The sequence below is a fragment of the Saimiri boliviensis genome, chromosome 3 (genome assembly GCF_048565385.1).
Source record: "Saimiri boliviensis isolate mSaiBol1 chromosome 3, mSaiBol1.pri, whole genome shotgun sequence".
NCBI classification, from domain to species: Eukaryota; Metazoa; Chordata; class Mammalia; order Primates; family Cebidae; genus Saimiri; species Saimiri boliviensis.
This window is the reverse complement of record NC_133451.1, coordinates 584,013-611,459: the sequence shown is the minus strand read 5'-3', so window position 1 is coordinate 611,459 and position 27,447 is coordinate 584,013. Positions and strand designations below refer to the sequence as shown.

Sequence of the window (27,447 nt, the reverse complement as noted above, 5' to 3'; positions counted from 1 at the left end):
TCATGGCCAGAGTGGTGCTTTAAGAGTGATTCCAATCCACTCCTCCTCACTGGGCAGATCCTCCCTGCAGGGGCTTCAGCCACTCCAGCCAGTGTTCTTCGGGCAGAGCTCGGATCTCTCACTGGGATGGAGCTCCTGTGGGGAGGGGCAGCCACCGTCTCTGCAGTTTGACTTGGTCATTCCAGCCTGACAGCTCTGGAGAATACAAATGGTCTGGATGAGGAAGGTCTCTCCTCTACCAACAAAACACAGCACACCTGCTCTACCAAAAAAGCAGCCAGACTGCTTCTTTAGTGAGTCCCTGATCCCATTTCTCCTGACTGGGTGAGACCTCCCAACAGGTGTCTACAGCCACCTTCTGCAGGTGTGTCCAGGGTGGCAACAGGTCGGTGTCCCCCAGGACAGAGCTTCCAGAGGAAGGAGCTGGCTGCCATCTTTGCTGTTTCTCAGTCTTCACTGTGGTATGGGAAAAGCCAAGTCTCGAGTGGACCCCCAGCAAATTGCAGCCACCTTATGGTAGAGTGGCCAGCCTGTTAGAAGAAAACAAATGGAAAACAACAACATCATCAGCAAAAAAGTCCCCACGAAAACCCCATTCAAAGGTCAGCAACCTCAAAGATTGAAGGTGGACAAGCCCAAGAAGATGAGAAAGCATCAATGCAGAGACATTCTTCGCTGAGAGTCGCCGCAGTTTCCTGCTTCAACAGTGCTTGGACGGAACCAGGCGCTCGTCCCCCACCCTGGCCGGCTGCCCACAGTCAGCCCTCCGTCACCTCCACACCGCACCCTCGGAGGGCCCCAAGGCCGCCGCCACCATGATGACTGCATCACCTTTGCAGGTGCACCAGAACTACCACCAGGACTCAGAGGCCACCGTCAACCACCAGATCAACCTGGAGCTCTGCACCTCCTGTGTTCGCCTGTCCATGTCTTACTGCTTGGACTGCAATGCTGTGGCTTTGAAGAACTTTGCCAAGTACTTTGTTCACCAATCTCATGAGGAGAGGGAACATGCCGAGAAACTGATGAAGCTGCAGAACCAACGAGGTGGCCAACCCTTCCTTCAGGATATCAGCAAACCGGACCGTGATGACGGCGAGAGTGGGCTGAATGTGGTGGAATGTGTATTACATTTGGGAAAAAATGTGAGTCAGTCACTACTGGAGCTGCACAAATTGGCCACTGACAAAAATGATCCCCATTTGTGTGACTTCATTGAGACACATTACCTGAATGAGCAGGTGAAATCCATCAAAGAATTGGGTGACCACGTGACCAACTTGCGCAAGATGGGGGCACCCTAATCCAGCTTGGCAGAATATCTCTTTGACAAGCATACCTGGGAGACAGTGATAATGAAACCTAAGCCTTAGGCTGATTTCCCCACAGCCACGGGCGACTTCCCTGGACACCAAGGCAGTGCATGCATGTTGGGGTTTCCTTCACCTTTTCTATAAGTTGTACCAAAACATCCACTTAAGTTCTTTGTACCATTTCTTTGAATAAAGAAATTTGGTACCAAAAAAAAAATCAATGCAAAAATTCTGAAAACTCAGAGTGCCTCTTCTCCTCCAGATGATTGCAATACCTCTACGACAAGGGCACAGAACAGGGCTGAGGTTGACATGGCTGAATTGATAGAAGTAGGCTTCAGAAGGTGGGCAATAACAAACTTCACTGAGCTAAAGGAGCATCCGTAACCCAATGCAAAGAAGCTCAGAATCATGATAAAACAATATAGGAGCTGATAGCCAGAATAGCCAGTTTAGAGAGGAACATAACCTGACCTGATGGTGCTGAAAAGCACAATATGAGAACTTCACAATGCAATTGCAAGTATCAATAGCAGAACAGGCCAAGCAGAGGAAAGAATCTTAGAGCTTGAAGACTATATTTCTGAAATAAGATAGGCAGACAAGAATAGAGAACAAAAAATAATGAAAAGCAATGACAACCTCTCAGAAATAGAGGATTATGTAAAGACTCCAAACCTATGACTGACTGGGGTACCTGAAAGAGATTGGGGCAATGGAACCAAATTGGAAAACATACTTCAGGATACGAGACAGGTTAACATTAAAATTCAGGAAATGCAGAGAACTCCAGTAAGATACTCCATGAGATTAACCCCAAGGCACATAATCATTAGATTCTCCAAGGTTGAAATGAAAGAAAAAGTGTTAAGGGCAGCCAGAGAGAAAGGCCAGGCCACCTACAAAGGAAAACCCATCAGACTAACAGTGGCTCTCTCAGCGGAAACTCTGTAAGTCAGAAGAGATTGGGGGCCAATATTCAACACTCTTTTTTTTTTTTTTTTGAGACAGTGTCTCGCTCTGTTTCCAGGCACCAGGCTGGAGTGCAGTGGCATGATCTCAGCTCACTGCAACCTCCACCTCCTGGGATCAAGCAATTCTCCTGCCTCAGCCTCCTGAGTACCTGGGACTGCAGGTGCATGCCACCACGCCCAGCTAATTTTTGTATTTTTAGTAGAGACGGGGTTTTATCATGTTGGCCAGGATGGTCTTGAACTCTTGACCTCGTGATCTGCCTGCCTCAGCCTCCCAAAGTGCTGGGCTTACAGGCATGAGCTACCACACCTGGCTCAACATTCTTAAAGAAAAGAATTTTCAACCCAGAATTTTATATCCAGCCAAACTAAGCATCATAAGCAAAGGAGAAATAAGATCCTTTACAGATAAGCAAATGCTGAGGGAATTCATCACCACTAAGCCTACCTTGCAAGAGCTCCTGAAGGAGGCACTAAGTATGGAAAGGAAAAACTGTTTCCAGCCACTATGAAAACACACTGAAATACACAGACCAGTGACACTATGAAGCAACCACATAAACAAGTCTGCAAAATAATCATCTGGCATCATGATGACAGGATCAAATTCAGACAATACTAACCTTAAATATAAATGGGCCAAATGCCCCAATTAAAAGACACAGAGTGGCAAGCTGCATAAAGAACCAAGATCCATCAGCGTGCTGTCTTCAAGAGATGCATCGCACATGTGAAGACACACACACAAGCCCAAGATAAGAGGATGGATAAAAATTTATCAAGCAAATGGAAAACAGAAAAAAGCAGGGACTGCAATCCTACTTTTTGAAAAAACAGACTTTAAACCAACAAAGATCAAAAAAGGCAAAGAAGGCATTACAAAATGATAAAGGGTTCATTTCAACAAGAGCTAACTATCCTAAATGTATATGCACTCAATACAGGAGCACCCAGATTCATAAACAAAGTTCTTAGAGATCCATAAAGAGACTTAGATTCTCACACAACAATAGAGGAAGACTTTAACACCTCACTGACAATATTAGACAAATCATTGAGAGAAAATTAACAAAGATATTCAGAACCTAAACTCAGCTCTGGATCAAGTGGACCTGATAGATACCTACAGAATTCTCAACAAAAAAAAAGAACAGAATACACATTCTTCTCATCAACACATGACACTTACTTAAAAATTGATCACATAATAGGAAGCAAAACACAACTCATCAAATGCAAAACAACTGAAATCATAACAGTCTTTCAGACCACAGTGCTAGCTAGACCACTAGCTAGACTAATAAATTAGAACTCAAATTAGAACTCAAGATTAATAAATTCACTCAAAACCACTGAACTACATGGAAATGGAGCAATCTGCTCCTGAATGACTCTTGGGTAAATAATGAAATTAAGGCAGAAATCAAGAAGTTCTTTGAAAATAATCAGAACAAAGAGAAAATGCAGCAAAATCTCTGGGGCACAGCTAAAACAGTGTTAAGAGGGAAATTTATAGCACTGAATGCCCACATCAAAAAGCTATAAAAATTTCAAGTTAACAACCTAACATCTCAACTAAAAGAACTAGAGAACCAAGAGCAAACAAACTCAAAAGCTAGCAGAAGAAAAGAAATAACCAATATCAGAGCTGAACTGAAGAAGATAGAGATACAAAAAACCATTTAAAAAAATCAATGAATCCAGGAACTATTTTTTAAATTAATATAATAGACCACTAGTTAGGCTAATAAAGAAGAAAAGTGAGAAGATTCAAGTAAAGGCAATCAGAAATAATAAGGCGGATATCCCCACTGATTCCACAGAAATACAAACAACTATCAGCAAATACTATAAACACCTCTATGCACATAAACTAGAAAATCTGGAAGAAATGGATACATTCCTGGACACATACACCATCCCAAGACTGAACCAGGAAGAAACTGAATCCCTGTATAGACCAACAACGAGTTCTAAAACTGAGGCAGTAGTAAACAGCCTATCAACCAAAAGAAGCCCAGGACCAGACAGACTCACAGCTGAATCCTACCAGAGGTACAAAGAAGAAAGAACTGGTACTATTTCTACTGAATCTAGTCCGAAATATGGAAAAAAAGGGACTCCTTCCTAACTCATTCTATGAGGCCAGCATCATCCTGATATCCAAACCTGGCAGAGATACCAGAAAACTTGAGGCCAATATCCTTGACAAACATCAATGGAAAATCCTCAATAAAATACTGTAAAATCAAATCCAGCAGCACATCAAAAGGCTTACACACCACAATCAAGTTGGCTACATCTCAGAGATGCAAGCTTGGGTCCACATCCACAAATCAATAAATGTGACTCATCACGTAAATAGAACTAAAGGCAAAACCCACGTATTTGTCTCAATAGATGCAGAAAAGGCCTTTGATAAAATCCAGCATCCCTTTATGTTAAAAACTCTCAATAAACTAGGTGTTGGAGGAACATATCTCAGAACAATAAAAGCCATATATGACAAACTCACAGTCAATATTGTACCAAATGGGCAAAAGCTGGAAGCATTCCCCTTGAAGACCAGCACAGGACAAGGATGCCCTCTCTCACCATTCCTCCTATTCAACATAGTATTGGAAGTTCTGGCCAGGGCAATCAGGCAAGAGAAAGAAATAAAGCATATTCAAACAGGAAGAAAGAAAGTCAAATTATCTTTGTTTGCAGATGATATAACTCTGTATCTAGAAAAACCTATTGTGTCAGCCCAAAAGCTTCTTAAGCTGATAAGCAACTTCAGCAAAGTCTCAGGACACAAAATCAGTCTAAAAAATGTCTAGCATTCCTACCTACCGACAACAGGCAAGCAGACAGCCAAATCATGAATGAACTCCCATTCACAATTGCCATAAAAAGAAAAGAATACCTAGGAATACAGCTAACGAGGGAAGTGAGGGACTTCTTCAAGGAGAACTACAAACCACTGCTCAAAGAAATCAGAGATGACACAAATAAATGGAAAAACATTCCATGTTCATGGATAGGAAGAATCAATATCATGAAAATGGCCATACTGCCCAAAGTAATTTATAGATTCAATGCTAGTCCCATCTAACTACCATTGACATTCTTCACAAAATTAGAAAAACTATTTTAAAATTCACATGGAACCAAAAAAGAACCCAAATAGTCAAGACAATCCTCAGCAAAAAGAGCAAAGCTGCTACCTGACTTTATACAAGGCCACAGTAACCAAAACAGCATGATATTGGCACAAGAACAGACACACAGACCAATGGAACAGAATAGAAAACTCAGAAATAAGACCACACATCTGATCTTTGACACACAGACCAATGGAACAGAATAAGATCACTCATCTACAACCATCTGATCTTTGACAAACCTGACAAAAACAAGCAGTAGAGAAAGGATTTCCTATTTAATAAATGGTGCTTGGAGAGTTGGCTAGCCATATGCAGAAAATTGAAACTGGATCCCTTCCTTACACCTTATACAAGAATTAACTCAAGTTGGATTAAATACTTAAATGTATTATAAAACCCCAAACTATGAAAACCCTAGAAGAAAATCCAGGCAATACCATTCAGGACATAGTCATGGGCAAAGATTTTATGACCGAAATGCCAACAGCAATTACAGTAAAAGCAAAATCGACAAATGGGATTGAATTAAACTAAAGAGCTTCTGCACAGCAAAAGAAACTAGCATCGGAGTGAACAGACAACCTACAGAATGGGAGAAAATGTTTGCAATCTATTCATCTGACAAAGGAACTTAAACAAATTTATGAGAAAAAACCCGATTCCATTAAAAAGTGGGCAAAGAACACGAACAGATGCTCTTCAGAAGACATACATGCGGCCAACAAACATACGGAAAAAAACGCTCATTACTGATCGATCACTGGAGAAATGCAAATCAAAACCACAATGAGATACCATCTCATGCTGGTCAGACTGGCTGTTATTAAAAAGTAAAGAAACAAGAGATGCTGGCAAAGTCTTAGAGAAAAAGGAATGCTTTACACTCTTGGTGGGAGTGTAAATTAGTTTAACCACTGTGGAAGACAGTGTGGTGATTCCTTAAAAACCTAGAGGTCAAAATACCATTTGAGTATATCTCATTAATGGGTGTGTACTCAAAAGAATATAAATCATTCTGGCCAGGAGCAGTGGCTCAGGCCTGTAATCCCAGCATTTTGGGAGGCCGAGGTGTGTGGATCATGAGGTCAAGAGATCAAGACCATCCTGGCCAACATGGCGGACCCCTCTCTCTACTAAAAATACAAAAATTATCTGGGCATGGTGGTACATGCCTGTAATCCCAGCTACTTGGGAAGCTGAGGCAGGAGAATTGCTTGAACTCCAGAGGCATAGGCTGCAGTGAGCCAAGATCGCACCATTGCACTCCAGCCTGGTGACAGAGTGAGACTTTGTTTCAGAAAAAAAAAAAAGAATAATATAAATCATTCTATTATAAAGATACATACACACATAGGTTCACTGCAGCACTATTCACAATAGGCTGATATGGAATTGGCCTAAATGCCCACTGACGATAGATTGGATAAAGAAAATGTGGTACATTTAGACCATGGAATACTATGCAACCATCAAAAGAAATGAGATCATGTCCTTTGCCGGGACCTGGATGGGGTTGGAAGCCATTATCCTCAGCAAACTATGCAGGAACAGAAAACCAAATACCGCGTAGTCTCACTTATAAGTGGGAGCTGAATGATGAGAACACATGGACACAGGGCAGGGCAGGAGGGGAAAAACACACCCTGGGGCCTGTGGAGAGTGGTGGGTAGGGAGAGGGAGAGCATCAGGAGTAATAGCTAATGGAGGCTGGGCTTCTTACCTAAGGGATGGGATGATTTGTGCAGCAGGGCACCAGGGAACACATTTACCCGTGTCACACACTTGTACGTCCTGCACATGTACCCCCTGAAGAAAAAATAACCTTCAAATGTAAAAAATAAAAGAACAACAAAAAATCTAGACAAGGTCACCAAGAGAGTGAGTATAGGATGGAAGGGACAGAATCAAGGGCTGAGCCTTGAGGACCTCTGTGTGAAGAGGACCCCCATGGCTCTCCATTGCTTTTACCAGTTTGGAAAAGTTTCAAGTTGTTAGCCAATTGGGTTTTAGTTTAGATTGTGAGGTCTGGCTCAACCCAATGGAGATCAGACATAGCAGTAAGGACAACCCCCAATGCATCAGGGATAAATACGCCTGCTTTTCCTTTGTTCATTGTACTCTCATGGCAAGATGGCTAGTCAGGGTTCCCTTCCAGGAAGTAAAAACTGCATTCCTGAGAGATCTTTCTCTCAGTGCTGCCTGACAGTAACAAGTCAATAAGCAAGTGTGTGAGTGAAGGGCACCAGGATTCTTTTCTGTGTCTTTTTTTTTTTTTTTTAACCATAATCACACCTGAAAAACATAATCTGTTTTCTTGGTAGTTTAGGGCCATGAGTCACTGCACCTGGCCCACCCTCAGTTTTTATAATTCTATAACCAACAACCGTGTCACAAAATTAGGCTCTGAACAAATGCCTCATTATCATCTGAGCCCGCAGAGAACTTGCTCACATTTATGAACTGTGCAGCTCTGAGTTGAATGCAGTTCATATTTTCATTTATATTGAAAATTTGAAAAATAATTTTATGTTATTAAAATTCATGCTACTGAGTTAACATAAAAATTCCCATTACTAAATTCTTCATATAATTTTAGAAATAACATATATTTTAAGCCAAAATATTTATCATTTTTGTTTTGTACCTCTCGCTCCAGTGTGACTTGCTATTTCTTACACAATCCACGCTCAGTTTTTCGGTTTTTTTGAGATGGAGTCTTGCTCTTCACCAAGGCTGGATTGCAGTGGTACAATCTCAGCTCACTGCAACCTCTGGCACCTGGATTCAAGTGATTCTCCTGCCTCAGCCTCTCAAGTAGCTTGGATTGCAGGTGTGCACCACCGCACCTGGCTAATTTTTGTTTTTTTGTTTTTTTTTTTTTTTTTGAGATGGAGTTTCGCTCTTGTTACCCAGGCTGGAGTGCAATGGCGCAATCTTGGCTCACCGCAACCTCCGCCTCCTGGGTTCAGGAAATTCTCCTGCCTCAGCCTCCCTAGTAGCTCGGACTACAGGCGTGCGCCACCATGCCCAGCTAATTTTTGTATTTTTAGCAGAGACGGGGTTTCACCATGTTGACCAGCATGGTCTTGATCTCTCGACCTCGTGATCCACCCGCCTCAGCCTCCCAAAGTGCTGGGATTACAGGCGTGAGCCACCACGCCCGGCAATTTTTGTATTTTTAGTAGAAAAGGGGTTTTGCCATGTTGGCCAGGCCGGTCTCAAACACCTGACCTCAAGTGATCTAACAACCTTGGCCTCCCAAAGTCCCAGGATTACAGCCATGAGCCACTGTGCCTGACCCACCCTCCGTTTTTATAATTCTATCACCAACAATGGTGTCACAAAATTAGGCTCTGAACAAATACCTGATTATCATCTGAGCCAGCAGAGAACTTGCTCACATTATTAATGAACAGTGCAGCTCTGAGTCGAATGTGGTTCATATTTTCATTTATGTTAATGAGTGAAAGAGAATTGAAATAAAAAAGGCATTGGAATGTCACTTCATCAATGACATGAGTGCCTCTTCTGAATCAGAGGATAGTTTTCTAATGCTAGAAGAACATTTCCATAATTTTTGGTACTCTTCACAATGTAATGGTTACAGCTGCAACACATGTTTAACTTTAATCTACATTACTCATATTTTCCCATAATTTTATTCAATCTAGGCAGTCAATAAAACAACAAACAAAACTGCATTTGTAGCGTTTGCCAATTTCTGTGGTGTAAATGCCCCCATCATGGCCGACTTGGAGCCACACATGAAGTCACTGAGCACAGCACTGGGAAGAGATCGTGGAAACCCATTACAGCTTTTACCCCTACGGCTACAACTGACATCAGTGACCTCAAGTGCGTAGGTGATGAAAAATGTAGAAAAATAATTAGAAAGTGATGGCTTCAAATATTTATTTCCTATGTTTTAAGTAAGCTTTATTTATTGCAAGTACATATCATTTAATTTTCAGCAATGTCTGCATCTAATAACTGGCCTGCAAAGCTCCTGGCAGTGTAGCAATCCACTCCGGGAGCCAGTGCCAGCCGACTCCAGCACACACCGGCTCCTGGGCTCCTCTGGTGGTCTTGGCCTTATCAGGTGAGTCCTGAAAGAGCAGAAGCAGAAGCAGGAAGGACACACACTGACACACATGGGCCGCTGGGGAAGGGTGGTGACTTCTGAGGGGGTGGGGGTGAGGGCCTCAGCCCTACAACTGATTGTTGACAAATCGACAACCAGAACGACCCTGAAGAGACCCTCACGCCTCAGATGAGATCAGAGATGTGGGTGATGGCTTGATTTCAGCCGGCAATGCAAGAAGCAGAGGACCCAGCTGACCCCAAAGAAAGTGGAAAGAGGGCCAGGGACAGTGGCTTATGCCTGGAAATCCAGCAATTTGGGAGGCTGAGGTGGGTGGATCACCTGAGGTCAGGAGTTTGAGACCAGCCTGGCCAACATGATGAAACCCCGTCTCTACTAAAAATGCAAAATCAACCAGGCATGGTGGCTGGCACCTGTAATCCCAGCTACTTGGGAGGCTGAGGCAGGAGAATCGCTTGAATCTGGGAGGCAGAGGTTGCAGTGAGCTGAGATTGTGCCACTGCACTCCAGCCAGGGCGATCAGAGTGAAACTCTGTTAGGAAAGAAAGAAAAAGGAAGGGAGGAAGAGAGGGTGGGAGGGAACGCATTTGTGTTGTTTTAAGTTACTGAAATGGTGAAATTTGTTCCACAGAAATAGAAAAACTAGTGAGTAAATTGACTACCTTAGTTTGAACTTGAACTCATAAAAGACAAATCCATTTTAAAAATACCCCCAAAACTTTCTAAGGTGGTGTCTGATGGCCTAGAGATGCTGGAAGGAGCTGCTGAAGCTTGAAGACTGGAGCTGGGGGGACAGAGCTGAGCTGCCCTGGATTACGGGGGACCTGAGGGAGGTCCAGAAAGGAGGTGCTTGGAAGACTGAACAGTGGGGTCTGGTCGGGAGCAGGAGCCCCACCTTCATGAGGCTGGGAGGGAAGCGTGGCAGGAGAAAAGGTGATGTAAATTTTCTCCGGAGGTGCTGTGTGCCTAGAAACCACTGTACCCTTGCAGCCCTAGGCAGTTCTGCACAGCTCACAAACACTCTTGAGAAATAGTTGTGTTTTGGGGGATTTTGTTTCTTTCTTTGCTTTTTTGAGTTGGGGAGTGTGACGGTTAATACTAATACTGAGTGTCATCATCCAACCCAAACTTGACTGGATTGAAGGATGCACAGCACCGATCCTGGGTGTGTCTGTGAGGTGCTGCCAAAGGAGATCACCATTTGAGGCAGTGGACTGGGAGAGGCAGACCCCCGCTCCGTCTGGGTGGGCACCGTCTCACCAGCCGCCGGCGCGGCCGGGGTGGAGCAGGCAGAGGCACGTGGAAGGGCTGGACTGGCTGAGCCTTCCGGCCTCCGTCTCCCTCCTGTGTGGGATGCTTCCTGCTCTCCGGCCTCGGACTCCAGGTTCTTCAGCTGTGGGGCTCTTGGACTCACCCCGGTGGTTTGTCGGGGGCTCTCGGGGCTTCGGCCACAGACACAGCTGCTGTCGGCGTCCCCGCTGCTGAGGTCTGGGGCCTGGGACTGGCTTCCTGGCGCCTCAGCTTGCAGACGGCCGATCGTGGGACGTCACCTTGTGATCGTGTGAGTCAGTTCCCCTCAGAAACCCCCTTCTCAGATGCGTCTACGCTCTCAGCCCTGTCCCTCCAGAGGACGCTGACTTGAACAGCGAGAAAAGCTCAAAGGTGTGAGCAAAAGGACAGCGAGCACATAAGGTTACCGAGGAAGTGTAAGGTCTTCATCAGTGGAAACTTTTACCCACTTCTTACCAAATAAATGTTGAACAAGAATCTAAAAGAACATTCGCTGAATGAGGCGTAAATTCTAGATCTCACCACGCTCGGTCAGGCCTGCGTGTCCCCAGCCCGATGTAGACAGCGTAGACACATGACAAAAGATGGACCCATGCGTGGAGGGATGATGGAGGGAGCCACCAGGGCCAACAGGAGAAAGCCCAGATGCCTTTGCTGATGATGTAAAGACGCTGCCCAGACCACGCCTGAGCACGGCGTCAGGCAGAGCTCTGCAAACTCCTGAATCCTCACTACCCGGCTGGGAGGGGCAGGAACTCGGCTCAGGGCTGTTTCCCAGTTACCATATCCCCACCCCACCCAGCACCTCTGGGCACTGTGGCCTCAGCACAGGGATCCTCTGCTGAGAAGTTGGCCTCGGAAGCCGCCAAACACTGCCCTCTGCGCAGGCTGTGACGCTGAGATGCTGCTTCCTTGCTGCTCTGTCTTCCAAGCCTGTGTTCCAAGCATGTTTCAGGGCAGCTAGAAACCGAATTCCAAACTCCAAGTCCAGAAGCTGGGTAGCACCTCTCATCAAACACAGAAAGGTTTTCCAAAGGTAGCTAGAAATGTGACTTATATTCACCCAGTCCCCATGACGCATCCCCAGATGGCCTCATGTTTGATGGCCATGCATGGTGGAATCTGGATTTGGGGGGAGTCGTTCCTCTGAGGGCAGCAGGTGGCTTTGACCTGGAATCGCAAGACCGTCTTGTTCAAAGTAATGATGGCCATCCGTTTGGCTCATGGGTCTTGAGTGGCTCCAACTGGGTTGCTGAGGGTGAAGACTAGATGGTAAGAAACGGATTCGAGCTGCTGGAGGAGCAGGTGCGGGGCCAGGCAGCAGGGCTGAGCCTCCTCCTGCCTCTCACGAAGCCGGCTTTCTCCTCTGCGCCATGCCTATGGGCATGCTTGCTGCCCACCGTTTAGAATATGTTGAAGGAGATGGAATGGATATAACCAGAAAATTTAGAGAGACATAAAATTTTAAAAAACAAAAGTTAAAAGATTGAAAAAGGCAATTAAGAAAGGGACATGAGTGTAAATTTGAACAAACAGTGCAGCTTGGTATTAATGCATAAAATAATGATATGGAAATTTACTTCCACTAATGAAGGAAGACAAATGTGTCCAAAGAAAATATAACATTAATGAATGAATAAAAGGCAAGAAAGAATAAACTGAGGAACAAAACATAGATGAGACAGAGACTAGCATGTACCTACAACCATTTAAATAATTGCATCAAACATAAATGAAGCACCCCAAGCAAACGGCACAAATGGTCAGACTGACTTAGGAAAGCAAGAACCAGCCTTATGTTGTCTTCAAGATTATATACCATGCAAACAGCTAGCTAAGAAAGCTGTCATTGCTGAGGGTGTGTGTGTGTGTGTCTGTGTGTGTGTGTGTGTGTAAGACAGGGCCTTGCTCTGTCATCTAGCCTGGAGTGCAGTGGTGTGATCAGAGTTCACTGCAACCTCCAACTCTTCAAGCGAGCCTCCTGCTGCAGCCTTCTATGTAGAACTACAGGCACATATCATTGTGCTTGGCTGATTTCCTAAACTTTTTTTTTTTTTTTTTTTTTTTTGGTAGAGATGGTCTCACTATGTTGCCCAGGCTGGTCTCAAACTCCTGGCCTCAAGCATTTCTCCTGCCTCAGCTTCTCAAAGTGCTGGGATTACAGGCACGAGCCACTGCACATGGCCTGTAGTACTGTATCAATCGCACACAAATTGTTCTTCAATAGAATGAGTATTAAGAGACAAAAAAAGATAGTTCGTGTTCAGTACAATAGGGATATACAATTACAAACATCTACACATCTAATAACAGTATGCCAAAATACATAAACAGAATCTAATAAAACCAAAGGGAAAATAGACAATCTATGATCAAAGCTGGAGATTTAACATGCTATTCTCAGTAATAGAACAAGTAGACAAAAAGAAAAAGGTATACGGAAGATTCAAACGACACTACGAACTGAACTTGACATTTAGGGAACATAATCACCAACAACTCCAGAACACACACTCTTTTCGCCGTATGTGAGACATTCATCAAGACAGACCACATGCTTGTCTCAACAGACTTCAAAAGATCGACATCTTACAGAGTGTTTCCAGACCACAACAGTAATAAATTAGAAATCTGCAGCAACAACTCATCCAGAAAGGACCGCAAATGTCTAGAAATTAACTCGCCTCTGAACACCAAAGGGTCAAAGAAGAAATCACAAATATCACTAGAAAATATTTTTACCAGAATAATAGTGAAAACATAACATAAGGAAAATTGTGGAATATAATTCAGGAAATGTTTAAAGCAAAATTTATAGCATTAAAAATTATATAAGAAAATAAGAAAGGTCCCAAATCAGAACTAGGAAAAGAAGGAAAAACTAAAGCCAAAGAAGGCAGAAAAAGGAAATAATAACTCAAAGAGCAGAAATCAATCAAAGAGCAGAAAACACAATATAGATATGAATGAAACCCAAAGCTAATGTTCTGAAATGATCAATAACACTGATAAATCTGTAGCCAAATTTAGAAAAAAGAGAACACACGAGGCCAGGCGCAGTGGCTCATGCCTGTAATCCCAGCACTTTGGGAGGCCGAGGCGGGCGCATCACAAGGTCAAAGAAAGATCAAGACCATCCTGGCCAACATGGTGAAACCCCATCTCTACTAAAAATACAAAAATTAGCTGGGTGTGGTGGCAGGCACCTGTAATCCCAGCTACTTGGGAGGCTGAGTGAGACAGGAGAATCACTTGAACCTGGGAGGCAGAGGCTGCAGCGAGACGTGATTGCACCATTGCACTCCAGCCTGGTGACAGAGCAAGACTCTGTCTCAAAAAGCAAACAAAACAAAACAAAAACCCCATGAATTACCAATATCAGAAATGAAAGAGGGGACTTTGTTACAGATCCTATAGATAAAAATGAAGAAAAAGGGATTCTTTTTTTTTTTTTTTTTTTTTTGAGATAGAGTCTCGCTATTATTACCCAGGCTGGAGTATAGTGCACGATCTCAGCTCACTGCAACCTCTGCCTCCTGGGTTCAAGTGATTCTCCTGCCTCAGCCTCCCAAGTACCTGGGATTACAGGCACTGTCACCATGCCTGGCTAATTTTTGTATTTTTAGTAGAGGTAGGGTTTCAACATGTTGGCCAGGCTGGTCTTGAACTCCTGACCTCAGGTGGTTCACCTGCCTCAGCCTCCCAAAGTGCTGGGATTACAGGCTTGAGCCACCACACCCGGCCTACTCTCATTATTTCTATTCACTATTATGCATGACGACCTAGCCAACGCAATAAAGCAAGAAAAAAAACATGCCAGTTGAAAAGGAAGCAGTAAAATGGGTTCTATTTACCTGTGGCATGATTTTCTATGTAGAAAAATGTTACATAGAAGATTTTTACAAAAGCAGCTGCTAGAATTAGTGAATTCAGCAAGGTCACAGAGTAAGAGGGCAATCTAAAAAGTTAATTGTATTTATATGTACTAGTAACAAACAATTTTATATTAATGCTATATATGTATATAGTAACATTTATTAAAGTAAATTTTACTCTAAAGAAATAAGAATAGACACAAAAATCTAGTGAGGGTATCTGGCTGGGCGTGGTGTCTCCTGCCTGTAATCCCAGCACTTTGGGAAGCTGAAGTGGGAGGGTTGCTTGAGCCCAGGAGTTCAAGACCAGCCTGGACAATATGGTGAGACCTCGTCTCTATAAAAAAGAAAAAAGAAAAAAGCACACACAGAAAAAAAAAAATAACGAGGGTGTCTTATTTCTTTAAAGTAACACTTACAAAATAAAACATATTAAAAAATGAAATCCTTATAGGAAAATTTAACAAAATGTGCACAAAGCCTGGGCACTGAAAACTACAAAATATTGAGGAGATAAATTAATGAAGACTAAATAAATGTAGAAGATTCAATATTGCTAACATACTATTTATCCCCAAAGTAAGGTATATGTTCAATAGAATCTCAATCAAAATCCTGACAGACATCTTCTGGCAGAAATTGACAAGCGGAGTCTAAAATCTGTATGGAAATGCAGAGGACTTAAAATAGGCAAATTATTTTGAAAAAGAGGAAAAATGTTGGAAGACTTACATTACCTGATTCCAGTATTCACTATGGAGCTACAACAATCCAGTTGTTTGCGATACTGTGGTGTTCGAATAAGAACAGACATGGCGGGCGCGGTGGCTCACGCCTGTAATCCCAGCACTCTGGGGGGCCAAGGTGGGCGGACCGCAAGGTCAGGAGTTCAAGACCAGCCTGATTAACATGGTGAAACCCCGTTTCTACTAAAAACACAAAAAAGTAGCCGGGCATGGTGGCATGTGCCTGTAATCCCAGCTACTCAGGAGGCTAAGACAGGAGAATTGCTTAAACCCGGGAGGTGGAGGTTGCAGTGAGCCGAGATTGTGCCACTGCACTTCAGCCTGAGCAAGAAGAGTGAGACTTCACAGAAAAAAAAAAAAGATACATAAATCAATGGGTCAGATCTGAGAGCCTAGAGATCAATCCCCATTTTCCAGTCAACTGATTTTCAATAAAAGCGCCAAGGTAAAATGATAATGGTGATTATTTTCAAATTTTGGTACTGGAAAAAGTGGATATCCATGTGCAAAAACAAAAACCTTGACTATTACATCACACCACATGCAAAAATTAATTCCAGTGGATCACAGATGTATACTTAAGGGCTACCACCATAAAACTTCTGAAAGACAAGAAAATATTCGTAATATTGGTTTGACAATTATTTCCTACACAGCACACAAAAAACACAAAAGAAAAAAGTAATAATTGGATGTCATCAAAATGGAAAAGTTTTGCTTTTTACAAGATGTTGATAAGACAATGAGAAGGTAGGTCAAAGCCTCGGAGAGAATACTTGCAAAACATTTATCCGATAAGTAACTTACGTCCAGAACATGTAAGGAATTCTTATTACTCAATTACAAGAAGACAACCCAACTTTTAAAAAATTGGCAAAGGATTTGAATAGACTCGTTACTAAAGATACATGAAAGGCTCAACACTATTAGTCGTCAATGTAATGCAAATTAAAACACAGTGAGATACCACTGAAAGCCCACCAGAATGGTCAGCATGGTTAAGACTGACAACAGCCTGGGCTGGTGAGGGCGTGGGGCGTCAGGAGCTTCACACGTTAGTCTGGGAATGCAAAATGGTGCAGCCATGCTGGAAAACAGTCTGTCAGTTTCTTGAAAGTTAAATATTAACTTTTGATACAATCCAGCAATACTACTTCTGAGGATGTACCCAGGAGAAGTGAAAACAGGTGTTCACAGAAGACTTGTCCTTGAATGACAATGGCGGCATTATTCATATCAATCTCAGATGGAAAAACACCAAATGTCCATCAATTCATGGATGAGTAAACAAATGTTGATGGAATTCTATTCAGCGACGAAAACAAGCGATCCATTGATTCATGCAGCAACATGGAAAAGTCTCCAAGCATTTTGCCCGCTGAAGGAAGCCAGACATGAACGACTCTGCACTGTATGAGTCTATGTCTCTGAAATTCTGTATTAAGAAGGCAGGTCACAGTTGCCTGTGTCCAGAATGGAGGGAGAGGATGCCTGCAAAGGGAACTGGGAGAGAGTTGGGACAGTGCTGGGTGACCTCGGCAGTGGTGACTCATACCAAGGTGTACAGTTGTCTAAACTCACTGAGTTGTGCACTTAACATGAATGATTGCTATTGCACATAAATTGTATCTCAATATAAAAGGCACACAAAGTAATACCTGAAGATAGGTATACTCATGAGCCAGCAATTTCACTAAGTACATACCAGAAAAATACACGTCCAAGTACATCAGGGCACACAAATAAGAAGGTTCACAATTTATTCATGATATTCCCAAACTAGAAACAAATGTTCATCGGCAGCAAAGTGGATAATAAACTGTGTCATGTTCATGCAGTGAACCAGTAACCAGTGATGAATCAGCTACCGTTGCACGCAACACGGAAACATTTCACAGACACAAAGTTGAATGAAAGAAGCCAGATATGATTCCATTAATGTAAAGTTCACAAACCAGGCAAAATCAAACTAGAACGGTTAGGGATGCATGTCAAGGTGATAAAAGTATAAAAAAATGCAAGAAAGTGATTTCCCATGAACTCAGCAGAAGCTCTGGTGGGAGGGAGGCTGTGTGGGTTGTGTACTCAAATTCTGCAATATTCTTGCTTTCTGGGTGGGAAGTATACAGATATTCATTTATAAGTCATTAGGCTATTACATGTATACTTTATGATGTTTCTGTGGATCTATTACATTTCACAAGACAAAAGCTTTTAAGCTAATAATTAAGGTGCATTGTTGTGTCTCCAAGAACTCACTGGCTGTGGTTTTCCAAGTAAGTTCTTTCAATAAATCACCAGCTGTGCACAGTTACAGAGAGGCACACACTGTGGCTATGACAGTGGAAGATCAATGGTGATTGTTCTCAGAGAAGAGAGGGCAAATATTAATAATTTAAAATGTTGGGTATTTAGGTAGTTAAAAAGATAAAGGATAAAAGTACTAAAAAGAGGCCAGGCATGGTGGCTCATGCCTGTAATCCCAGCACTTTGGGAGGCTGAGGCAGGCAGATCATCTGAAGTCAGGAGTTTGAGACCAGCCTGGCCAACATGTGAAACCCCGTCACTACTAAAAAATACAAAAATTAGCTAGGTGTGGTGGCAGGTGCCTGTAGTCCCAGCTACTCGAGAGGCTGAAGCAGGAGAATCACATGAACCCAGGAGGTGGAGGTTGCAGTGAGGTGAGATCCCAGCACTGCATTCCAGCCTGGGGGACAGCAAGATTCCATCTCAAAAAACCAAAGTACTAAAAAGTGAAGTGATACACAAATTAGTAAAAATAATTAGAATCAGCCAAATTCAATTAATATTGACTTCAACATTAATTGAAGTCAATATTCTAGGAGACTGCATTTTAAATGCTCATAAATATGTAAATATTAAAATAAGGTTTACAGTTGATAGGAAAAATATTCTTGGATTAACACAATTGCTATTGTAATCAGAAAAAACCCCATGAGTGTTTTTGATACCATCTCTGGGCTTCAGTTCCTTGTCATTAGGACAAGACGTGGCCCCAGCACAGAGGTGGCCGCAGGGACTACGTGCCCTGTGTGAAGGTGCTGGCACACGATGGGGTCTGTGATTTTTAAAATAACTCCTCTTTCCTCAACAACCTATCAAAGTCATTTCTCATGAGTGTGGTGCTTCTTTCTGAGGTGGGTGCCCCTCTCTGAACCCTGAGCCCTGGGCCCCGAAAATCACCAGACAAGCCTGCAGCTTCCTGAGTTCCCCTCATGGAGTGGGGTCAAGGGTCAGGAGGAGGTTTCACAGGTGGGCCTGGGGGACGGGATTCTGCCAGAAAGCAATGGAATCAGCGTTCTATCTGTGCCTGCATCTGTTTCCAATTCCACTTCTGATTTTAAGTGTCAGAACCCAGCTGAAGTGCAGAGGCCAACCCTGAGAGACAAGGGCTGTTGAAGTGTCTCCGTGAGCTCAACAGACTAATGTACAAGGAAGCTCTGCATGACTGGGGCCACAGACGCCCTTCCCTCTCTGCCAGCCCAATGTCACTCACTCAGGAACATCACTGACCATCTGCAGAGAGTGAGGAAGTGATGGGAGACGGCAGGGGAGATGAGCAGGCAAACCTGTGATTGCACGGTGATGGGCAGCCACCCCGCCTGCTCCCCAGTGGCAGGGCTCCTTCCAGACACACCAGGCAGGGCCTCATCCCTTATCTGCAGGGTAAAGCCTGAACTTCCCAGCAAGGCTCAAAGACCCTTCTGGGTGGGCACCTGCCGCCCAATGGTAGCGCCCTCACTCTGCCCCTCCTACCTGGGGACTTTTCTGTGCGCCTGCTCCAGGGCCTCTGCTCTTGATGTTCCTGCTGCTGGGGCATTTGCCCACCCTCACAGAGTCCCTTCCCCACCCCCAACAGGAAGACGGGGTGCCTGTCTGCCTGCCTGGCGGCCTGCCTCACCTGGCCCAAGCGCCTCTGAGCAGAACCAGCACTTTTCTGCCCTGTCACAAGTTGAGCCACCCACCCACTCATTTGTTCATGCATTCATTCCACACAGCTGGGGCAAAGCCAGATCCTGATGGGGTGGGGGTCGGCGGGGTAGCTGGACAGGACTGCAGTGCACTGAGCTCCCAGTCTGGCAGGGACACACACCTCTGGACCACAGGGAAGTCCTGGCTGTTATGGAGGACCGTCTGCCCCGGCAGGAGGGGGCAGGGAGGCAGTGCACCAGTCACTGGCTCCTGCCTGGGAAGCCTCTGTGAGGACAGCGGGGCCGCCTACCTTAGCATGCTGCAAGGACTGAATGAAAAGCTGTGTGGAGCATTAGGAGCGGCACCTGGAGGGCAGTGGGATCCCACAAAACTGAGTTACTCCTGCGTGGGGTGAAGCAAGCACCTGTGAAATGTAAGGCAGACACCGGGTGGGGATGTGGAGAGGCGACACACCCAGGCTGCAGCAGCCCCAGGCGCAAAGGGCCCGTGGCAGGAGCAGGCATCAGTGGCGTGGAGGCGTCTAGTGAGGGGCCGGGGAGGCATCGAGGCGTCTAGAGGCCAGACCGGAGAAATTCTGCAGGACTGACCTGCCTCCTATGGGACTTCTGATGGCAGAACCCCCTCCAAGCTGTTTCTCCCTGCCCTCAGAGGGCACAGCCCCATCTTTCCACCCCCAACCTTCAGGGAGGAGGTAGGATGAGGCCCCATTAGTTCGCTTCCTCCTTCAAAGTCTAATCATTGTGGCTGCAGCAGCCTTCCCGCATTGGGAATGGAGAGGCCGCTCCGCCCTCACCGGAGGTGGCTGCAAACCTCGTTTCCCTGGAAACTGAAATAATCAGTGGAAGTCAGCTCATGGTAAGTCTGCTCGCGCGCGTGGGTGCCACGATTATTATACAAGCCGATTTACACACTGTCCTTTGAAAACCTATGCACCATCGATGCAAAGGAAGGGTCACTATTCCCACTGCTCTGGCGAGTCATCGTGCAGGGACGCAGGACCGTTCGCGAGGCTCTAAAATCTGCACTGTCTGCTAAAAATACAGCGAAACATGCTCGTCCCCCTCGCAGCTATCGCCGTTGAAGTAAATCCCACGCACATGTCCAGGGAGCGCAGGAAGGGCCTTCGCATAGAGTCACATGGGCAGATGGTTTCCGTGAAGGTGGGCGAGGGGCCTGCGCCCGCACTGCCTGAAACCTGTGGGTGCCGCTTCCTTCAGACAGGGCCTCTAGGGGCTCTGCCCGGGTCCTCCGGGCACCACAGGCCACGCCGTGCCCTTCAGGGCCTTGAAGCTGTGCGCTCTGGGCCAGGGCTCCACAGGCCAGAACTTGCTAAGGTTGGTGACCGGGCCCGAGGTGCGTTCTCAGCGCGAACCTGCACCTCCCCCGCGCCCTGAGCGCGTTCCCTGGCTGCAGCCACCGAATCCGGCGCAAAGTTATTTAACGCTGCAATTAGCCAGGAGGGTGAGTCATCCGCTCCCCAGCCTCGCTGCCGCCGCAGCAGAAACGAACTGGAAGGGACCAGGAGTGCAGGCCCAGCTGCTGGGCCGAGGCCCTTCCGGAGACGCCCCCACCCCCCCCAAACCAAGGGGCCGAGGCGAGCTCCTCTCAGGAAGAGGCAGGAGGGCCCAGAGAGGCCGGTGAGGTGACCTTCTCCCACCCCACCCACCAGCCACCCCGGCCTTCCTCTCACCCACCTTGAATCGTCAGGGTAGGAATGAGGCGGAGGAATTCGCCGCCCTCGTCCCCCTCACTCAGGCCGTGAACCGCCTTCTGATGAATTAATTCACGTGCACCCGCGTCTGGGGAAAATTCCTGTCTGATCCAGAAGCGCTTTGTAGACTAAAACCAAACGAGACTCATCCACGGTTCTGCCTAAGACGTCACCTCCAGCTTGGTTCAAATGGCTAGTCCTAAAAGTCAGCGCCCCTGCTCATCCCGAACCGCGCGCACACGCACACGGCCCACCCGCACACACGCGCGCGCACACGCACATGCACACACCACACACGAAACACACTACACACCGCACACGCGCCCACAAGCGACACACCACACGCGGGCACACGTCAGCACTTCCCAGAGACCCTGACCGTCCCCATCCCTTGGACAACCCCCTCCCTGGCTCACTCCTCCCTCTCCCTCCCCGAGCTCCTTCCTCCCCCCCAGCACCCGGCTCCCTCTCCCATGCCCTGAACTCTTCCCCCTCCCCCCGCCCCGCCAAACACCCGGTCCCCCCCCCACCCGCTCCTTCTCCCCCAAGCACCCACAAGCACCCAGGCCCTCCTCCCACTTCCTCCCTGGGCTCCTTCCGCCCCCAGCACCCGGGCTTTCCTCCCCCTCCCTCCCCTGGGTTCCTTCCCCCCCAGCACCTGTCCCCCTCCCCCCGGCTCCTTCCCCGCCAGCACCCGCCCCTCCCCCTCCCTCTCTGGGCTCCTTCCCCCAACCCCAGCACCCGAGCTCTCCTCCTTTCCTCTCTCCTCTCCCAGGCTCCCCCTTTCCCCTTCTTTAACCCAGGCTCTCCCGCATACCCACTCCCCCATAGCACAAGAGCTCCTCTCTCCCTGCTCCCTGCACCCCCGTAACTTCCACCGGCCGCTGACAGGCGGGTGGGTGGGAAGTGCGGCCCAAACCCAGCGGATAGGGGAGACAGGGGAGCGCAGACGCAGGGGCGCCGAGCGGTGGGGAGCGCCGGGGGTGGGGCCCAGGGGGTCCGGGGGGGGAGGGGAGAGAGAAAGAAAGAGAGAGAAAGAGAGAGAGAGAGAGCTGGGGGTGGAGGGCGGCGTTCCCTCAGCGGCCCGCGCCGGAGAGGGGCGCGGATAGGGAAGGAGGGCGGAGAGACGCGGCCTGGGGCCCCGGTCCCGGAGGAGGTGGCGGAGGGGCGTCCCGGGGGCGGCGGGGGCTGCCGGGGCGGGGAAGGGCGGCGCCAGGGCTAGGCGCGCCGGGCGGCAGCCGGGGTGGGGGGCGGGGGGGAGCGTCCTGGGAGGGGCGCCGCGGGCTGGGGAGGGGGCGCGCGCGCCCTGCGGTCCTCGGCGCCGCATCCGTTCCCGGCGCGGGGTCGCGGCGGCGGCGGCGGGAGGCGGAGGATGCGGGCTCCGGCGGCGGCGGCGCGGGCCCGGGAGGACGCGGGAGGATGAGGAGGAGGCCGGCGGTCCGGCCGCGCGGCGCCGGGAGGAGGCGCAGGCGGCGGGGGCGGCGGCGGGCGGCGGCGGGCGCGCGGGGTGCGGGCCGGCTCGGGCGCGGAGGATGAAGTGGAGCGTCCGCGGGGCCTGCGCCGCGCTCTCCTCCTGCCTCCTGCTCGCCTGCGCGCTCAGCGCCGCCGCCGTCGGCCTCAAGTGCTTCTCGCTGGGCTCGGAGCTGCGCGGGGAGCCGTTCCGCCTGGGGGCCGCCGCCGGCGCCTTCTACTCGGGGCTGCTGCTGGCCGCCGGCCTCTCGCTGCTCGGCGCCGCCCTGCTCTGCTGCGGGCCCCGGGACGCGCCCCTCACGGGGCCGGAGCCGGGCCCGGGTCTGGGGGTCCCCGCGGCCTCCGCGGGAGCTGCCGAGGCCGCGCCGGGCGAGCCGGGGGCCGCGGCCGGGGCCCCGGGCCCGGTGAGCAGCCAGAACCTGCTCCTGCTCGGCGTCCTGGTCTTCATGCTCGGGGTCCTCAGCGCCTTCGCGGGCGCGGTGATCGACGGCGACACGGTGTCGCTGGTGGAGCGCAAGTACTCGCACTACTGCCTGCCCCCGCGGGCGTCCGGCTCGGCCCCACCCGGCGCGGCCCCGGGTTCGGCCCCCGGCGCCCAGCGCTCCCGCAGCACCCTGGACAGCGCCACGTCCGCCAAGTGCCGGCAGCTCAAGGACTACCAGCGCGGCCTGGTGCTCTCCACCGTCTTCAACTCGCTCGAGTGCCTGCTGGGCCTGCTCAGCCTCCTGCTGGTCAAGAACTACCGGTCGTCTCAGGCCCGGCGCGGTCGGCGCGGACGGCGGAGGGGAGGCCGGGCCCTGGCGCGGCCCCGCGGTGGCTCCGGGCTCCGCGCGCAGACGCCCGCCTCTCGGGCGCGCCGGGGCCGGCGGGGCCGGCGTGGGCGGCGGCTGCAGCCGCGGCCGAGCGAGGCCTCCATCCTGTCCCCGGAGGACTCGGACCTGGTCGCCCCCGGGGACTGCGCGGGCTTCGCGGCGCACCACGCGGTCTCCTTCATCAACGTGGGCGTCCTCCACGCGCTGGACGAGGCGGGCGCGGAGGTGCGCTGCGGGGGGCACCCGTCGGTGGAGCTGCCGGGGTACGCGCCCTCGGACCCCGACCTCAACGCCTCCTACCCCTACTGCTGCCGGCCGCCCTGCGAGACGCCGCGGCCCTGGGAGACCAGCCGGGCGGCCTGCTGAGCCCGCGGGACGGACCCCCACTCTGCGCCCCGCTCAGGACCCCCCGCGGCGAGGGAGGACCGGCGGCGGGGGCGGGGGCCTGGGCCAGGCCTCAGGGGCGCCGCCTCTTCCACGTGGCCCCTCTGCGGGGCTCCGTGACCACAGGAGGGGGTCCCTGGTGTGACCATTTCTGTATCGGGGAGGTTTCTCTTCTTATCTGTGTCGTTCATATCTGGATTCCATTTCCAAGTTTACAATAAATGTTTGGGCTTGACTGGCCCGACCGCACTTTTCTTGGCAAGTCCAAACCCTGGGGCGGCTCTGCCTGGTGGTCCGAGGCGAGGGGGACGGAGCGAGCGCCCGCCCCGGGACGGCGACTTCCCGCGGAGGAAGAGCGCGCCGCCGACAGGACAGAGACGCAAAGCAGCCGGTAATTCAGGAAAGAAGAAGTGAAAACACCCAACAGCAACACTTTGTACACGGATGTGCCTGCTTTTGTTGATACTTTCTTACTGTAAAGCTCTCCATAAACAGTGAAAATGTTTGGTAAATTTATTGCAATTTAAAATTGGTGAGTTCCTTTATTAAATTAATTGCTATGTTATTGGAGATTATGCATCGAATTGGAATTAGAGAATGTCTACACACACGTCAGCATAGGGGGGAAATGGTTGCATTTGGTCGGACAAATGTTGAGTTGTTTGAACAGTTGTATTCTGCTAGCTAGTTGACTTGATCCAACCTCTTTCTGAAGCTAACTTTCTATGTGTGCACACACTGATGCCACGTCCCGTGCAGTTCTCTTTTTGGAAACTGGTTGTGTGGTTTCGACTGCAAGGCAGAGCTTATTTTTGGTTAATACATATGAACAATCTAATCCTATTTTGGAAAATCAGTCATAGTTTTTCTGGCATAGATAATTTTCCTGTTAACTCATTAATCTGGTAATTTTGAGTATGATAGCATTTCATTTAAAATATACCCCATAATAGCCTTAATTGATGTGAAGGTCATACTTTTAAATGATCAAGACATGCTTGTGTGTATTTTCACACGATATGAAATGAGTTCCATATGCTGGTGGAGTGTGTTTCCGTCTGTCTGAGGGGTTGGCTGGGAGCCAGGCCAGCTCCAAGTCTTGGGAAAAGGTGATCCCACATGCTGACCCTGAGCAGCTGGGAGCAGAGCCACAGCCTGGTGGAAAAGATGTGTACCTCCGGCTGGGGGAGCAGAGGCAGCCGGTGCGTGCTCTGCGGGGTGCCAGTTCAGAGCAGTTGGGAGAGAGAAGCTACAGAAACTACGTGTAATATCTGTATTGTGTACAGAAGTCTACCTATAGCTGTGAAAAGGTAGCCAAATTTAAGGATGGAGCATAGTTTTCAGATACAGGCTCTGGAGTGAGGCCTCTCCTCAGCCCCTAGTTGCCCAAAGCCAGAGCTCCCTGTATCCCTGGTGACCAAGGCCCGTCCCAGCTGGCCCCTGGCTGGGCTGCCCTGCTGCTGCAGAGGCCACAAAAGGGAGGAGGCTCCAGCTCCATTTCCATGATGAGAAGTGAGACCTGTCACCATTCAGGGGGCTGATCTCCAGAGCTGGCAAGCCTGTCCCTGCTGATGCCTGCTCAGTCACTGCGAAGCTCAGGCCAGTGTCCTCTCCTTGCTAAGTGGATGCTGCTGGAGGACAAAGAATCACTCACAGCCAGTTTCCTAGGTTTTCACCCTCAGGCCTCTTCAGATACTGGCCCGTAATAGGCATCCCTGAGTGGAAGAGTGAGAATGGAGGTCCAGCCAGACAGAGGACATGACCTGATTGGTCCCTGTTGTCCTCACAGCCCAGTCCTCTCCTGCCTCAGGACAACCAGCCCAGCAGTCACCAACCTAAGCAAAACTGTGATCACTGGCAGCGCAGTGTGACTTTTAAGATCCTTCCCTCTGTCTGCCTGCATCCAATCAGCACGGCATAGCCAGGGGCTTCCTGCTTCCTAAGCAGAGGCCTCTCAGGTAGCTGCAAGGCCAGCCTTCCAGAACTACACAGCAGGGGCAGCCAGGTGGGTCTCCCTGGGGGTGGGCACTTGGTGACTCTCTACAGAAGGCTGCCAGGTACTGCCCTGGCAGGAGCAAATGCATGGGCAGCACAGATGCAAAAAGTCAAACCTCCTGTGTGCTTTTTGTTTTCCAAGGTGTTTAGTCTTAATTGTTTTGTACACCTTAAAATGTTAGATGCCTTATGAGTCTTTCAAATTTGTGATCAAGATCAGTGACCTCTCTAAAGTGTCAGGTGTTTCTTGGGACAAAACAGAAGGCAGAACATAGTTGGGGGCAGAGGCCACAGCCAGGAGCAGGTGGCACACCCTCCTATGCCCTTGGGCACACCCTCCTGTCCCTGCTTGCACACCCACCTGTCACCACATGCACACCCTCCCATTCCTATGTGCATACCCTGTCACTGTGTGCACACCCCCCTTGTCCTGCATGCACAACCTCCTGTCACTGCATTCTCATCGTCCTGTCACTGCGTGCACACCCATCCTGTCCCTGCTTGCACACCCTCCTGTCCCTGCATGCACACCCACCTTGCCCTGCATGCACAACCTCCTGTCACTGTGTGCTCACCATCCTGTCACTGCGTGCACACCCATCCTGTCCCTGCATGCACAACCTCCTGTCACTGTGCACTCACCCTCCTGTCACTGTGTGCTCACACTCCTGTCACTGCATGCACACCTGTCCTGTCCCTGCATGCACACCCTCCTGTCATTGTGTGCTCACACTCCTGTCCCTGCTTGCACAACCTCCTGTCCCTGCGTGCACACTCTTCTGTCCCTGAGTGCACACCCGCCTTGCACTGCATGCACAACCTCCTGTCACTGCTCACCATCCTGTCACTGCGTGCACACCCATCCTGTCCCTGCATGCACACCTGTCCTGTCCCTGCATGCACACCCTCCTGTCACTGTGCGCTCACACTCCTGTCACTGCGTGCACACCTGTCCTGTCCCTGTTTGCACACCCTCCTGTCACTGTGCTCACACTCCCGTCTCTGAATGCACACCCTCCTGTCACTGTGTGCTCACACTCCTGTCACTGCATGCACACCTGTCCTGTCCCTGTGTGCACACCCTCCTGTCCCCGTGTGCACCTCTCTGGCCTGGGTAGCAGGAAAATCCAGGAGTACACAAAGATCCAGCTGGGGCAAACTGGCCTTTTCCATGTGACCAGAAAGTTAGATGAGTTGTTTTAAGATTGAGTGTCCCTAGCTCCAGGACTATTCTTAGCTCCATTGTCATAGGTGTTCATGTACTGATGTGGAATACCTAGGTTTGATTTTTTTAAAGTTTACCAGAGGAAATAGAATCCCATGTACTCCTAAACTCAAATTGCCCCAAAGATCAATTCTCAGGGAAATGAGTGGACCATCATGAAGACATCAGCCTTCCTAGTTACCACTGACTTAGTGGTTACTGCTGTAGCGCTGAATGCTGAGGTTATCCAGCTCACAACAGCAATTTCATGCATGTTCATCCTGCCTTTTTAAAACTTGAAGTTAATGGTTGAGAGTGGGTTCTTTGTGCTACTTGCAAAATAATTCCAGTTCTTGAACCTTTCTCTCTCTCTCTTTCTCTCTCTCTCTCTCTCTCTCTCTCTGTTTAGACAGAGTCTCACTCTTGTTGCCCAGACTGGAGTGCAGTGGCATGATCTTGGCTCACCAC

At 48.8% G+C, this 27,447-nt stretch overlaps 1 protein-coding gene, 1 long non-coding RNA gene and 1 pseudogene across 3 annotated transcripts; 2 read left to right on the top strand and 1 right to left on the bottom strand.

Moving 5' to 3' along the window:
* The first annotated feature begins 815 nt into the window (after positions 1-815).
* On the top strand, positions 816-1,333 carry LOC101046345 (ferritin heavy chain pseudogene; annotated as a pseudogene).
* An 8,013-nt stretch (positions 1,334-9,346) lies between these two features.
* On the bottom strand, positions 9,347-21,674 carry LOC141583962 (uncharacterized). 2 transcript variants are annotated; one of them, XR_012516780.1, is made up of 2 exons: positions 21,098-21,674; positions 9,347-20,598 (listed from the first exon to the last, which is right to left on the bottom strand). It is a non-coding gene; the product is annotated as an uncharacterized LOC141583962 (long non-coding RNA). The 2 variants fall into 2 exon arrangements; XR_012516781.1 differs by having other exon boundaries at positions 9,347-19,806.
* Positions 21,675-22,397: 723 nt separating this feature from the next.
* Positions 22,398-24,814, top strand: TMEM271 (transmembrane protein 271). Its single transcript, XM_039468371.2, has one exon. The coding sequence runs from the start codon at positions 22,647-22,649 to the stop codon at positions 23,760-23,762; it is 1,116 nt and encodes a 371-aa protein (XP_039324305.2). The 5' UTR covers positions 22,398-22,646; the 3' UTR covers positions 23,763-24,814.
* The last annotated feature ends 2,633 nt before the right edge of the window (positions 24,815-27,447 follow it).

What these genes read in the sequence shown, in the direction of transcription:
- TMEM271 (XM_039468371.2), top strand. Translation starts at nt 22,647, where the DNA reads ATGAAGTGGAGCGTCCGCGGGGCCTGCGCCGCGCTCTCCTCCTGCCTC.